General features: G+C 41.0%; 2 protein-coding genes across 3 annotated transcripts in view; one reads left to right on the plus strand and one right to left on the minus strand.

The window, feature by feature from the left end:
- Window positions 1-1,407: 1,407 nt before the first annotated feature.
- On the plus strand, window positions 1,408-7,428 carry ABITRAM (actin binding transcription modulator). 2 transcript variants are annotated; one of them, XM_082046387.1, is made up of 6 exons: window positions 1,408-1,630; window positions 1,719-1,770; window positions 4,978-5,107; window positions 5,821-5,897; window positions 5,968-6,037; window positions 6,106-7,424. In XM_082046387.1, the coding sequence occupies exons 1-6, from the start codon at window positions 1,570-1,572 to the stop codon at window positions 6,232-6,234; spliced, it is 519 nt and encodes a 172-aa protein (XP_081902513.1). In that variant the 5' UTR covers window positions 1,408-1,569; the 3' UTR covers window positions 6,235-7,424. The 2 variants fall into 2 exon arrangements, with proteins under 2 accessions (XP_081902513.1, XP_081902514.1); XM_082046388.1 differs by lacking the exon at window positions 5,968-6,037 and having other exon boundaries at window positions 6,093-7,428.
- An 18-nt stretch (window positions 7,429-7,446) lies between these two features.
- CTNNAL1 (catenin alpha like 1) overlaps window positions 7,447-13,995 on the minus strand; it is a 57,067-nt gene continuing 50,518 nt past the window's right edge. Inside the window, exons 13-19 of the mRNA XM_082046386.1 lie at window positions 11,364-11,414; window positions 11,111-11,265; window positions 10,325-10,373; window positions 9,514-9,570; window positions 9,283-9,402; window positions 7,709-7,792; window positions 7,447-7,619 (exon numbers count right to left, since the gene is read on the minus strand). Of these exons, the coding sequence (XP_081902512.1) occupies window positions 7,458-7,619; window positions 7,709-7,792; window positions 9,283-9,402; window positions 9,514-9,570; window positions 10,325-10,373; window positions 11,111-11,265; window positions 11,364-11,414 (678 nt within the window). The 3' untranslated portion in view covers window positions 7,447-7,457. The remainder of the gene's footprint in view (window positions 7,620-7,708; window positions 7,793-9,282; window positions 9,403-9,513; window positions 9,571-10,324; window positions 10,374-11,110; window positions 11,266-11,363; window positions 11,415-13,995) is intronic.

The raw sequence follows: 13,995 nt of genomic DNA on the forward strand, positions 1-13,995 counted from the left end.
GGACTTCTCTTGTCCGGGTGTTGGGTACAAAATAGGAAGCAGGCATGTAGCCTGGTGTTGCCCAAGAGGTTTTGAGATCAATGACTGAGTGATGGACATCTACAAATTGCAGTCAGTGTTTCCAGTGGGTTCTTGGCTGGCTTTCAATGTAATCAACTGACATGAAAATATCTGCATATCAAAACACATTGCTAGTGTAAAAACTGATTAAAAAACTTGCCTTTAGAGCATGTGGGCAGAAATGACTCTATCAGATGGCCATATGCGTGTCCCACCCATTCAGTGTTCTTTAGTGTTTGATGGAAAGATGTCCATGATGGACAGCTGTCCAAACTAGTAATTGAGCAGACTATAGGCTGAAACCTGCTGTAGGTTTGTGCCAGCATGATGACAACTGTTTGTTTGTTTGTTATCTTTGTCAGCCTTATAAAGTAGAATCTGCATTTGTTGCAATGTACTTGAATCAGAAATACTCATGGGTTGGCAAACTGATGGGGCAGAGCCTCTGAGCAGCCCTTTATTTTTATGCATATATTTTTCTGCAGCAGTTCGTGACGTGCCTGCCTGTTCCAGCTGAGACACTGAAGAATGTTTGGTTTGTGTATCCATCTGTACCTTAATTATGGCACAGACCTTAATTTTATATGCTGTTACAGCTGCCGTGCCCTGCCTGTGCTAGAGGTGAACCGAATAGGCAGACAATGCTGGACTCGAAGTTATTTTCTTTGTAACGTGTTATTCTAATGTTTTCGACCTGTATTTTGAACAGAAAAAGGTGGTGTGTGAAGTTACTAATGTGCAGTAAGAGTCGAACTCACCTGCCCAGGCTGTGGGGTTCAGGTACTCTTTCGAGTGACGCCAAATTTGTTGTGGGAACCCAGCTGAGTGATGTTTATTTAAAATACAATCAAGGCTAAAATGTAATTCGCATGGCTTCTCCTGCTGCCTGAACCGAGATACCAACATAATTAAAGTTTCTGTGGAAAAAATGGGTCATGCTGTTTGCTACGAGCAAGAAACAAAAATACATTTTGATGAAATGTGTGTTTTATTTTTTTTTTTTTTTTTGGTGCATATAATGATCGCTGACAGCTCTTAGGCCTCTTGCTGTGTGCTGGAGAAAATAAACCACTGAAACAAATGCTGGGTTTTGAGCGTTTTCCTCACAGATGTGGTTATGGCCGTTACAGGATTTAATTTACCTTCTCAGGAAAAAAAATAACAATCGAATATGTAAAATTATGTTTCCTTACAGTTAGTGAAAACGACTGGGTCGTGTTAGAATTGCTTCTCCACGCACTCGGGTCGGGGTGAGGAAAGGATTTTGTCCTAGAAACCGCTCCCGCCTTCCGGCCGCCTCCTCCCTCCCGCGGGGCGGCGGCACCGGGGCCCGGAAGGCGGGTGGGACAAGGGGCTCGGCCCGGGCAGCGCGGTGGCACGGTGGTTGAGGAGCCCCGGGGCCCGGCCCGGGCGGGGCAGGCCGCGCTGCCTCTGCCGGAACCACCGCCCCGCGGCTCCGAGCCCGCCCGTCATCGCGGCGCGCCGGGCGGCTGAGGCGGGGCGGGCGGCATGGCGGCGGCGGCGGGGCCGGGCGGTGCGGAGCGGTACTTTACGCGCTGGTACAAGCCAGGTACCGCCAGGCGGGCCGGGGCTGGGGCAGGGGTGGTGGTGGCGGTGGCCGCAGCGGGTCGGTCACTGGTGTTTGTGCCCTGTTGCAGACGTGAAGGGGCGGCCGTGCGAGGACTTCTGCGTGCTGCAGCACTCCAACAGGCGAGTGTGGGGCTGTGGGGGTTTGGGGGCTCCGGGGACGGCCTCCGCTCTCTCCCGACATCAGGTACCGGCGGTCAGCCCAGAGCCGCCGGGGTCTGACCCTTGGGAAGCCTCCGGTTTGCTTCCTGAAGGAGCCGCCGCTGCGTTCGGGCAGGACACGGTGGTACCTGTATTGCTAATTATTAGACTGTATTTTTAAGGAATTATAGAACTCATGGTTTATGAGAACATTAAGGTAGCAACCTTTAAAGATTAACCAACCTCACAACAATAGAATCTTTGTATAAGCAGACCTTGTAACCAGAGAATCTTTGTACTTAGTAATCATACCCTATTCTTAAAATTGACGTGGCTTTATGACATTCCTTTAAAACTGGTAACTGAGAAGTAACTGAGAAACATGCAAATGTTACTTAGTATTGTTTAAACAGGTCACTTGTGGTAGAATAGGTGTGGTTGTCAAGAACTGTAATGAATATGTAATATTTCTGTCAATATAAGCCATGTATGACTAACTGGTCGGTGGCATACCTATGGAGGGACACCTCCAGTTCAGCCCGGGTGGTGATTAAGAAATACTGCTTTTAAAACCCTACAACGTGGTTTTAAGAGTCCCTTTAATTACTACTCCAGTAAGAACAGTGGAGCTTGAACTCTTCCCCTCCCCTCCCCATCCCCCCCCCCCGCATCCCTGCATCTTCTCCTGCTGAAAGGGCCCTTTAGAGTCATAGAATAATTTTGGTTGGAAGAGACCCTCAGGATCATCGAGTCCAACCATAACCGAAGTCTAGCACTAAACCATGTCCCTGAGAACCTCATCTAAACGCCTTTTAAACCCCTCCAGGGATGGTGACTCCACCACTTCCCTGGGCAGCCTGTTCCTATGTCTGACAACCCTTTCTGTGAAAAAGTGTTTCCTAATATCAAATTTGAACCTCCCCTGGCGCAACTTGAGGCCATTTCCTGTTGTCCTATCACTTGCTACTTGGGAGAAGAGACCAACACCCTCCATGCTATAACCTCCTTACATTAGCTCCTTTACATCATCTTCGGTAGCAGAAAAGCTTTTCTGTAATGGCATTGAGAAGTAGTGTGTTTAACTTGGTTTCTATGAAGTTAATTGGCTCAATTTGAACAAACATTTGGCTTTTTCTATGTACAACTTAATTGCTTTCAATTGTCCTTTTCTGTACTACAGACAGTGAATGCAACATAGGAAATAAAACGTCATACACTGTTTCAACTTGGATGTAGCTGGATATCCAGTGATTTGGAATAAATCAGCCCTGGACTATAACAACACACCTGCCCCACTGCTACAGCCTGCTCTGGGTGCAGGGTGACTTGTGGCATCATGAGCCTTTTTGAGGTGTTTAGTCCCTGAGGCAAGAACAGAACTACCCTCTGCACAGAAATCAGCAGTGCCGATTGCTCGTGTTGAGGGAGGATGAGGCATTCACTGTTCCCGGGGGGTTCCTGCTCTGGTTCAGAATTCAGAGTTTGGAGTGATGGGAAGAGTGTGTTTGGCAGAGGGCAGAGCCATCACCTGGCTGCAGCCTTCAGAGCTGCAGCAGCTCCGTGCAATTCACTTTCTCATTCTTTGGGAACAGAAAGCCGAGTACCTGGGAATAACAAGTGTGACAGCAAGAAAGGACACCTCATATTTGGGCTAAATACTAAATATGTAGCTATTGGTCTCAGTTGTCCAACATAAACAGCTTTCTGTTGACAACAGTTTAAATCCTGTTGATAAGGAGCAAAGGAAATAAAAATATAAACACTTGTTTAGATGTCTATGAAGATTATTTTTATGTTTAGAATTCTGAAATATTAAGGCCCTTGGCTTCCACAGCAGTTTAGCCAAATGCTCTATGTATTATTTTACCATTGTTATGTATAGGGCTGTGGCTCAGTTTGGTATTTTGAAGCAGTATAAAATTCTCTGTTGTTTTTTCGGTTTGCCGGGTCTCGGCTCTATGGCAGCTGAAATACATAATTTGTCACCTTCCCCTTAGAAAGAGGCTGGGGTCAGGAAGAGGTGGCTTTTCTGGTCCCTTTGAGCTGCTGGGCGTGCTGGATGCATTCCTCAGGATCCAGCTCCCTCTTGCGGGAGCTGCGCAGCAAGAACTTGCCAAGAGATGGGACAGTGGAAGGAGACAGATGCAGCATCCGCAGGGAAAGCTCTGGTTCTGTGCAGTGGTTACTGTTAATTCTGTTTTTAAACCCTTCTTAAACAGAATAGCTTCATCTCGGCTCAGTTATTGGCAAGTTCTGAGCTCTCCATGCTTGTGCATTAAGCATGGTTCTAACCCAGGCATGAAGGTAGGCCTAGCCTCCAGTTTTGTGACAAGAAATAAATACCCTTTAGAAAAATATAGAATGCAAGCAGGAGGGTAACTGAAGCCCAGAACACCGAGGAATTAATCTGCTGTAACTAATCACCACTACAGGTCCTTAGCCCTTCTGAGAAATGTTGCCTTGTGTTACATTTTCCTACAAAAGCATCTCATGCTTTGCTTTGTTAAGTGAATATCTACTTCAGCTATCAGAAAACTAGTGAACCAAGTATACTCACATAGCATAAAATAGATACAAGAGCTCTAGCTTATTTAAAAGCTGTGGTTCTGCTTAACTAAGACGCGTACTGCTTTTGATGGTCCAGCCTAGTATGTCAAAGCACCTTTTTTGGGGATTGCTTTAGGTCAAAATGCAATTTTCATTCTGTCTGGTACCGCAGATGTCAATTAAGGTGCCCTGAAGAAAGCACGTCCAATTTGATCCAGTATCTGACATTTTTGTAAGCGGGAAATTACAGTTTGGCTCTGATCAACAGCCAACAGTTATCCTCTGTTCTTCTTCATTAGCTCAGGCAAATTGTGTTCCAGGTAACCATACTCAGCCCCATTGCTGTCACCCAGACCTGTCTGTCCTTCCTTCCTCCCTGGGCCTGAGAGATGCCCATCCCGTGACCGTGTTGAATGATCACCTTGACTTTGCTGCTGAGCTTTAGACTGAAGAAGTCTGTGCCTACAGAATGAGAGTAAAGAACAGCTTTTGCTACACTGCAAGTCTTGCTAGCATTTTAGACTAGGAGCCCAAGCCAAGTAGTCAGTTTTAAATCCTACCAGTACAGGCAGAGGACGTTTTAAAGCTGACTGAGAGCACATAAGAACCACTACAGCATAGTAATTATGTATCTTGTTGCAGAATCTGTGTCATCACGTTGGCAGAAGCCCATCCTCTTCTTCAAAATGGAAAAAAAATTACAAGCATAAATTACCAAATCAGCGCCAACTGTAGCAGACTCCAGAATAAAGTCTCTGGGAAGTCAAAAAGGGTATGGCTTTCTGATTTGCTTAGTTTTCATTTTCCTCCCTCACAGTGCCTAAGACTTTCTGTCCTTTCTAGGACAGAAACTTACTGATTTACCTTTGCATTTTATTTTAAAGCAGCCCCTCCCCAGTTGAATTTAGGCTTTTCTCAAGAGGTGCCTGTCTGACTGTCCCAGTCAGGCTCTTGTGGTGCTCCTGCAGCACTGGTTGTTCCCAGTGTTGCTCAAACCAAGGCTAACAGTTGCTTTTACCCATTTTTTCATTGCATATAGAGAGACTTAAACATGCCTTTATAAATAAAGTTTGTTTCCACCAAAATGCCAAGGATTCGGAGACTGCTGTTTTTGTCAAACAGACCTGGATAACAGATGGGCTAGTGCAGTGTGTTTCATGGGGGGTTTTCAAACGTGTAGTTTAACCTGGTGCTATGAAAGTCAACTGTGCTGGTTTTCTCTTCTCTTCTCTGCGTTGATTGTAATCTGATTAAAGTACAAGAAATGTAATTACAACTAAATTTCTAAGTTATTTGTGTACAGAACTTAGTTGTTGTATTACCTTCTATAGGGAAGCACAGCTACGTAACTTGCAATGACCTGTTCCTATCACACTTCCTGGCTTTGCTCTGAAGCTTACCAACTTCTTGTGTTGCTGATGGTAATACTTTTAAAAGCCCTGTGTAATTCAAAATGTGTATGTATATTTTCTTTTTCAAATGCAGGGAGCTCAATTTTTAACAGAACTTGCCCCTCTGTGCAGGGTATCTTCATCAGATGGAGAGGAATATACCATTTATAGGTAAAGTTTTTCCCTTTTCCTTCTTACCTTGACATAGCAGCCCTTTTACTGAAACTTAACACTTTTGCAGTTGTATACGAGGGCGACTGATAGAAGTGAATGAAAACATTCTTAGCAATCCATCTATTTTGCAAGAAAAGGTGAGAAACTTTCTTACTTTTTATTTGCTAACTTTTATTTCACTACTAACTTCAGTCTTGGTTTTAAGCCATCAACCGAGGGATACATCGCAGTGGTTCTACCCAAATTTGAAGAAAGCAAGAGTGTAACTCAAGGACTTCTCACGCAGAAGGAATACGAGGAATTTTTGTTGAAACGTCTTAATTCTTCTTCATGAAATTAATTATCCAGGTATATCTGTATTTGATACTAAATAAGCTACTTCTTTTGTACACTGTAACTTTCATGGTATTGAAAGGCCTAGCGCCTGTTTTTAAAAGAGGAACTTAAACAGTTGTTTCATACAAGAATAAACCAGTTCAAATAGTTTGCATATTAAAATTTGCCTTCTCTTTTCTATCAATTCTAGCACTGGAAGTTTTTAAATAAGTGCAGAATGACATGGAGAGTATTTGTGTTCCACAGGCAGCTTTGCTTCTGCTTAGTGCAAGCAAAACACATACAGAAAAATCGTATGACTTAGCTATCACTTACTTTAGCTAAAGTAATACAATATGGAGTTTCACAAAGATAAAAATGAAACAAGCCTATATACAAAGAGCAGATAAACTTGAAAATATGTATTTCACACCAGGTTATATTTTCATAGCATCCTGAAGTTAAGTAATGCCCTTTGTACAGAAGTTTGTCACAACTGGTATCTATTTTCCTACATTTTAAATGGTATAACGTAAAGACTATATAATACTTCAGTGGTTCTACATGCAATTAAATTCTGCTCTGTAAGTTTTAATAAAAAAGGAAGCAACAGCTGCCATCTACAAATAAAGATAATAAAAAAAAAAGGTTTTGAGTCAAGAGTATTAATCCCTTAGAAATACACTTTTGGAAATAGGAATAATCTTAACAAGATTAAAATTCAGTGGTGCAGCTGCTGAAAGAGTTGCTTTTCCCCTAGAACTACTTCACTGCAGGTACAACTCGTAACTAAGAGAACATTTCAGTGCTTTTGGCCACAGCCTTTCAGACTCTATTCCTGATTCTGCTTTATCGAATACATAGACTGAAATAGGCCAGAGATGAGTTTACAGACTTCAACAGTAGTGTTACAAATAGCATACGCAGCACAAGGTCCTTTATATAAAATGTCTATTAGCAGCATCTTTGGGTTGAAACATCTATTAAGACATTCATAAGCATTAATTACAAAAACCAGTATCAATAGTGAGCATAGGAAAGGCATTCACATTATAAAAATACATCACGATTAGACTAGTTGGTGTTGTAATTGCTAAGTAATGGGACATCTATTAGATGCGACAAAGGTCAACAGTTTTAATTCAAATTAACCTGGTTTGACTTTCCACAAATGAAAGCAATACTGAGAATTCACCAAGTGTTATTTTCAAATGGGAGTTCCTGTGTTTCTAAGTGCTGTAATTACTTGCTCTCTAAAAACGTCATGTTTGTTACATGGTGTTCTAAAGACTTGATGCCAAATGTCTCAGTTCTCCTTTCTGCAGCATGTGCATTTGTACCAGTTCGTATTCTGTCTTCTCTCCACGGGGGAGCAGGTTTAATGCAGCCATTTCCTGCTTTATTCTGTATAGAAAAAAACCAAAGATTTCTTGAAAACAAACACAAACCCCCAAAAAAGCCTTTAAAATACTGCAGATGAACCAAGTGCTCACCTTTCTCAGTAATTTACAGCAAAGTGGAAGAAGTTGGCATAACAGAGTCATCACATTCCTCGTTTTCAGAATGCATGCATCAACCTAAACAAGACAATTAGAGTAAGACCACTAATTACTTTTATTAGGAAATTGCTTAATTCATGAGATGAGTATCAGTTTCAAGCTTGAATATGTAATATTCTTCCTTCATAAATCCCTTCTAATCAAAACATTTTTGCTTAGCTTTTTTGAATTTCTCTATATACTATGTGAACAGCAGCAGCATCACTTCTGTTACCCAAGACTTGAGTTAGAAGGGAATGACACACATGCCAGGAGAAGGAGCTGATACTAATATAATATTAAAAGGTAATAGAAGTGTCTTGGGAAGGAGCTCTTACCGAGTATGATTCTTCAGGGTTTTCTTTTTGTTTTATGTCCTGTCAGCATGATTTCAAAAGCCATGCATTCTGTAAGCTTTACCTCAATATGAGTTACACTAAAGTTACCTACATCTTAAAAGCATTTGAGTTTATGTGTCAAGTGTAACACTCAGCACAGGTCACAAGCCTGGGTCCTGAAGAACCCTCAACAGTCTGTTACCACAATGTAGTGATACATCACCCTGTATAAACATTTAGTATTCCCATTTAGTTTAGCTGGAGAGTGTCAAAACAAACCCAGCAGTAGCCCTGAGGTGCTCAGTTTGGTTTGGAGTGGCTTGGATGCTCCATCCAGTTTCAGTCTCTGATGTAAAACTGAAATATCTTTTCTGTAGCTCATTGGAAGCAAACATCCAGGTGCACAGAAATGGTCTTGCTGACATTCATCATATAGCTCATCAGGGATACTTATTATTCCTCAATAAGGTTTGCAGATCTATGTATTGTGGTAACAATGCCAAAACCTTTATGGGAGCTCTGTGGATATTTAACAAATATGGACAACATCAGAATAAACTCTGGGCAGTCTGACACAGACTCTCTACCCACTGAGAAGCAAGCACGTGTTTCAGTAATGGAGTCTTTGGGGTTTGGAACTTGTTATGTTTATGTTAAGCACGAATAGGAAAAGAATAACAATAACTATTACAGTGGTGGAAATACAAATTAACTTCATTAGTATTTTGATCACTGAGGTCCTTTCTCAATGAGGTACAATTAATTACAGTTCATATTTCTCTGAATGAAGATCCTGAGACAAGAGAATGTGGTAAATGGCTTGGATTACAGCTACCAGGGATGTCCCAATAGACAAAACCTTTTCAGCAAGAGGAACAGCTCTTACTGTTCTTCCTCTACACTTTGCACATCAGCTTCTCAAAACATGTTACGTGCCGAATAGAACTTCAAGTTGAAGTAAATTCCTCTTCTACATAAGGAACAGCAACAATGACATATTGGATAGCAAAAAAATGTTTGCACAACAGCATAAAAGTTTGAACTTATTGATTTTTATGGTCCTCTGTCAATCCAAGAAGTTCAGCTGTCATGATCTGTTTCATATTTTACCAGGAGCATAAATTAGTAAGTTACTATATTTCAAAACAAGTTAGGTCTTCTTTTCAGGAATACATAGATTTTCTACCTTACCTTTGTAAATGTAGCACTTTTACCCTGAACAGAAGCTTTAGCTGTTATCTGGAGCTGCTTGCACATAGCCATCAGCTTTTCAGCCTCCAACAGAAGCAAAGGTTTGTCATCATTGTGCACCTGAAACGTGTTTCAAGAAGACAAAACCACTCTGTGTTAAGACTCCAATATTAAGTCAATGGAGGAGATAACAAAACCAGCCTTTGAACTGTTTTAGAGGTTGTACATCACCTGGTCAGAAAAGGCCTGAAGAGCTGCAGCAAGCTTTGTGCCCTCTGTAGCAAAAATCTGGAAGGGGGAGAAAGCATGTAAGAAAATGAACTACAATGGAAGATAAGGCTCTTTTTCCTTGTTGTTTTAATAAATAGTGTGCTATGAAATAAAAAGGTGGCATGAAATACTTGTGATAGTCGTATACATTTATAATTAAAAAGTCAGCAGTTTGCAGTGACTTCTGAAACAACGCTATGAATTGTCTTTCTCCCAGCTAAGCCAACTTTAAAGGCTTTCCGTTTACATGTTAAAAAAATGACTTCTAATTAGTTTTTGCACTGTAGCAGCTCACAGGAGTTTTGTGGGTAGATGACACCTGCCACATTTGTTTATTGTCCTGACAAAGATAACCGGTCTCCTGTTGACCACAGGCATCTGTCTGGGAAATATCACCCCACATTCCTTCATTTGGCCTCTTATCTTTTGTTTGTATTATTCAAATTCTTACATCTTCTTTCTTTCCCATGAAAATACAGCAGCTCAGACTAGGATGGAGTCTCCATTAACACTCTCACGGACTAAGTGACACAAGGAATACTACTAATGCACTGAAGTCCACTGTAGTTGCCATAACGCGACTTTGCCATTCCCAGCTACTGCTAGAACACTGAAATGTTATTTTTCAGGAAGTAAATATCAGAGTTAGGCTGCTTCAAAACTACAGCTGCCAGTCAGCTCATGGTACACTGTACTTATGTGTAGGGAATCAGAGAGTTTAGTTCCAATTTGTTCTTCACTCAGAATTCCTATTTTGTTCAAAATGTGTTACCTCTGCTTGATGAAATAAATCTTGAGTAGTTTTCAGAAGTCCTTCTCCTCTGTGGGGAATAATGAAAACAGAGTGTATGCCATGTATAGACTACAGATTATTTTGCCTGCTGCTTGCACTACTTCCAGTACCTCTCTTTCTCTCACCCCCATTCACACCACTGAACTGTAAAATATCACTCTTTTAGAAGATACTATGAACAACAATAATTTACTACAGGAACTACATTTCGGAATATTATATAAACACCTCAGTGGCTAGGGCAGTACTGAGAAATCAGGAATGGTTCAGTTCTCATCAGCTGAGCCAGGACAGAAATCAGTGTCTCTGGCATTCTGACTATTATTCGAGTACCAGGGAAGAAAAATCTCAACTCCTATACAAAATCCCCTAAATTATTCAAATAAGAGAGCTGACATTACACTGGCAAGTTTCAGAAAAACACCCAAGAGTACAGCAAATATCAGCAATTCTAATCCACAGTTTTATACCTGTGCTTTAATTCCCTTAAAGTATTTATGAACACACTTAAAATGTTTTCTGTACTCCAGAGATATTTAAATAGCTGTTCTGCAACAAAACATATGTTTAGCACTTAAAACCCCCTAATTTTATTACTAAACAGTTTAGAAATTTAATACATTTTATAAAGTGTAACGATAGAAATTAAAGTTCCTTTCTGAATGTGTCCCAATCATTATACTCTGCAAATTAAATAGTCTTATTTCTTACAAACACTGTTAGTGCTCTTCTCCCCACCTAAACATGCTGCTACAGTGTAATTACCTGGTAAATAAATACATGGAGTAGGCCATACTTGACATGCCTTGTCCATGTTGCACGATCTCATTCTCTTGATCCTCCCATTTCTCTGTCTCAGAATCCACATCAGATGTGAGGAGATGCAATTCTAATCCAAGTTTTGCAATTTTTGCCTGTTCCTTTAAATGGTAACCATATTTATGGCACTTGAAAATACATTATTCAGACAAGAGATAAAAGAAGAATAAAAAAAACTACTAAAATTATGACGTCTTACCTCAGTGTCTAGTTTGACCGGCTTTAATGCTTTCAGATTTGCATTATGCTTCTGTTTCAAACAAAAAATAATATTTTTTAAATAAAAGGAATTGGCAATAATTTTACTAACAAATCATAAGTGGTGGCTGTATACTCAGACGTAGACTTTGCAGGAGAATTCCAGTGGTTCAGATAAACTTCTCAGTAGAAGCTGAGAATCTGTTCTGAGCTGCCTGTCCTGCAATGGCACATGCCAAGAGGGTCTGTACCTACAGACACGCTGAAGTTTCATGGAAAAAACCTTCCACAGTTCTCAGACTCCACCTCCCCATGCAGTACCATCTCTTCCCCTTACCCTCTAAATCCTCAATAATGCTTATGACTAAATAAACCATCTTAGTCAATTCCTACTGCACTGACTTTTCCATCAAAGTTAATGCTGATGCAAGAGGCACTTGGAAGTTGATTTAGCTAGCAGCAAATTGATCTCGGGTATAACCCACGTAAATGCTGGTGTGATGATGTAGCAGATTATTCTGTCTAATTTTGCTGAAGAAGCTGGCAACAAATACTGCATTTTCTTCTTACACCCTCATGACCTATCCAAAATACCAGTCTGGTGGCAAGTCAAATCTCGGCTCAGATTAAACAATAATTCCTGTGTGATCTGCTCTGGGTGAGCCTGCTTTTAGCAGGTGGGTTGGACTAGATGATCTCCAGAGGTCCCTTCCAACCCCAACCATTCTGTGATTCTGTAATAATTAGTGGTACCGATGCGAGTGCAGTACCTGGTAAGGCACAGCTTGCCAGCTGCACAACACACAGAGTAACACGTGATTTGTTTCAAATCAATTTGCATGCAGACAGCAGCAGTTCCTGCCTTTAACTTCATGTGCTGGAGCTGTCACTGTGCAACAGCAGCAAAACCCAACAGACTGGGGAACCACCAGCCACTTTCACAAACTGCTCTGGGCCTCAGGGGAATGGGAAGTACAAAGTTGGTGCCGTAACTTGGAGAGGTGGGAGCCACTGGAGGAGGCTGGATGATAATAACAGTGCAGGACTGAGATCCCCGTCTGAGAATCTGAAATGAGCTGCTATTCTTTAGTGGGAGTACTTGGGCAATTTAAGCTCAGTAATGCCCATGGAGGGGAAAGAAACACTGTTCATTGTGAACAGCAGCAGAAATAACCTCCAGGCACAGTCTCCATCTCTCACTTCAAGAGTCTGAGCAAAAATGAAGTGCTGCTATTGAAGTTCCTACTGCAATTTGCTGCTCAATTTAGCTTTCATGCCATCTCTCTTTTCCCATCTCAAAACTTTTAAATATTCTGAATCTTATGAAGGTCTACCCAGATTGGACACCATAATTCTACCTATATATTAGAATGCTGATCTCTTATTAAAAGATGTAGCAAAAAGTCTGATACTCCTAATTGTAATTTGTTTGACCACAATGCATATTAGAGATGCAATTCAAGAAATACTGGCTTTAAGGCAGAGTCCTAAGAAAGGAACATAAAGCCTAACTAGATTTGTATGTAAATACAAATTTTGGGCTACAAGAATACTTAAGCTGCTGAGTGAAGGGTATTCAAGAAAACCAGCACTTTAGCATAGGTAAGTTTTTCTAACCAGAAATAACTGAAGAAACCACAGGATGTTGTCAGATTTCAAGTTTTTTCCACTCTGGTGTTTACTCACACTACTTGAATAGGAAAATTGGTAAAACTCAGAGCAGTTACTGTGCTTTTAAAACATGATTTGATATCTGATACTATAGAGAAAAATGTACCTGTGCATTAAGCACAGATCTGAATCATCACTACTGCTCTGTCCTCAACTGTGGCATGGGCTGGGAGGGCACTCATTACCAGCAAACAGCACAGTTGCAATTAAACATATGTAACAACATATGTAATGTAATTAGATGGCCACAACAGCGTGGCTTCTGTGCAGGGACAGCGTGGGCATCAGCCTGGCAGAGCAGAGCTCTGTGAGGGCAGTAGGGAGAGAAGGGGCAGTGCCCAAAGTCACAGCACTGGGAAGAGAGGCAGGACCAAGGGTTAATGCATCAGTTCGGCAAAGTAATTACTCTGTGGACAGACTTATGGTCTTATGGTCATAATCTGTATTTCCTGTCTGCTTCCAAACTGTCTATTAATCATAACTCCCCCAAATCTATGCATCTGGCAGAATTCTAAAGAAGGCAGCAACCTTTCAAATGACAACAAAGCAGAACTGTTTAAATCCTGAGAATAAAGTTTTTAATGGAAGCATTTTTAAAAGGCACATGAATCAGGAAGTGGGAATCTGAATTCAAACATCTTTATATTTTGGCTGAAGTCCAGAAGCTATGTAGCTTAGTCAAACCAGTGAGGGAAAAAACTCTATCAAAAGTTACTGAAACGATCTATTTTCCAGCTGCAGTATTTAGGTCCATAACCATGAAATTCACCCATGCTCACCCAGCCTAACATTATAAGCCATTTAAATCTGCAGATTTGATTTATAATGTATAACATTTTCTCTTTTCCTCTTCATTAAGGGTCAGAAGTAATAAACTGTTTGAAGTTGCAGAATTGCGTAACAGCAGACGTGGAGACACGTGATCATTTGATACCCAGACTCCTCAGTGCTACAGGTTAAGG

Source organism: Streptopelia decaocto, assembly GCF_964273445.1.
Source record: "Streptopelia decaocto genome assembly, chromosome: 2".
NCBI lineage: Eukaryota > Metazoa > Chordata > Aves > Columbiformes > Columbidae > Streptopelia > Streptopelia decaocto.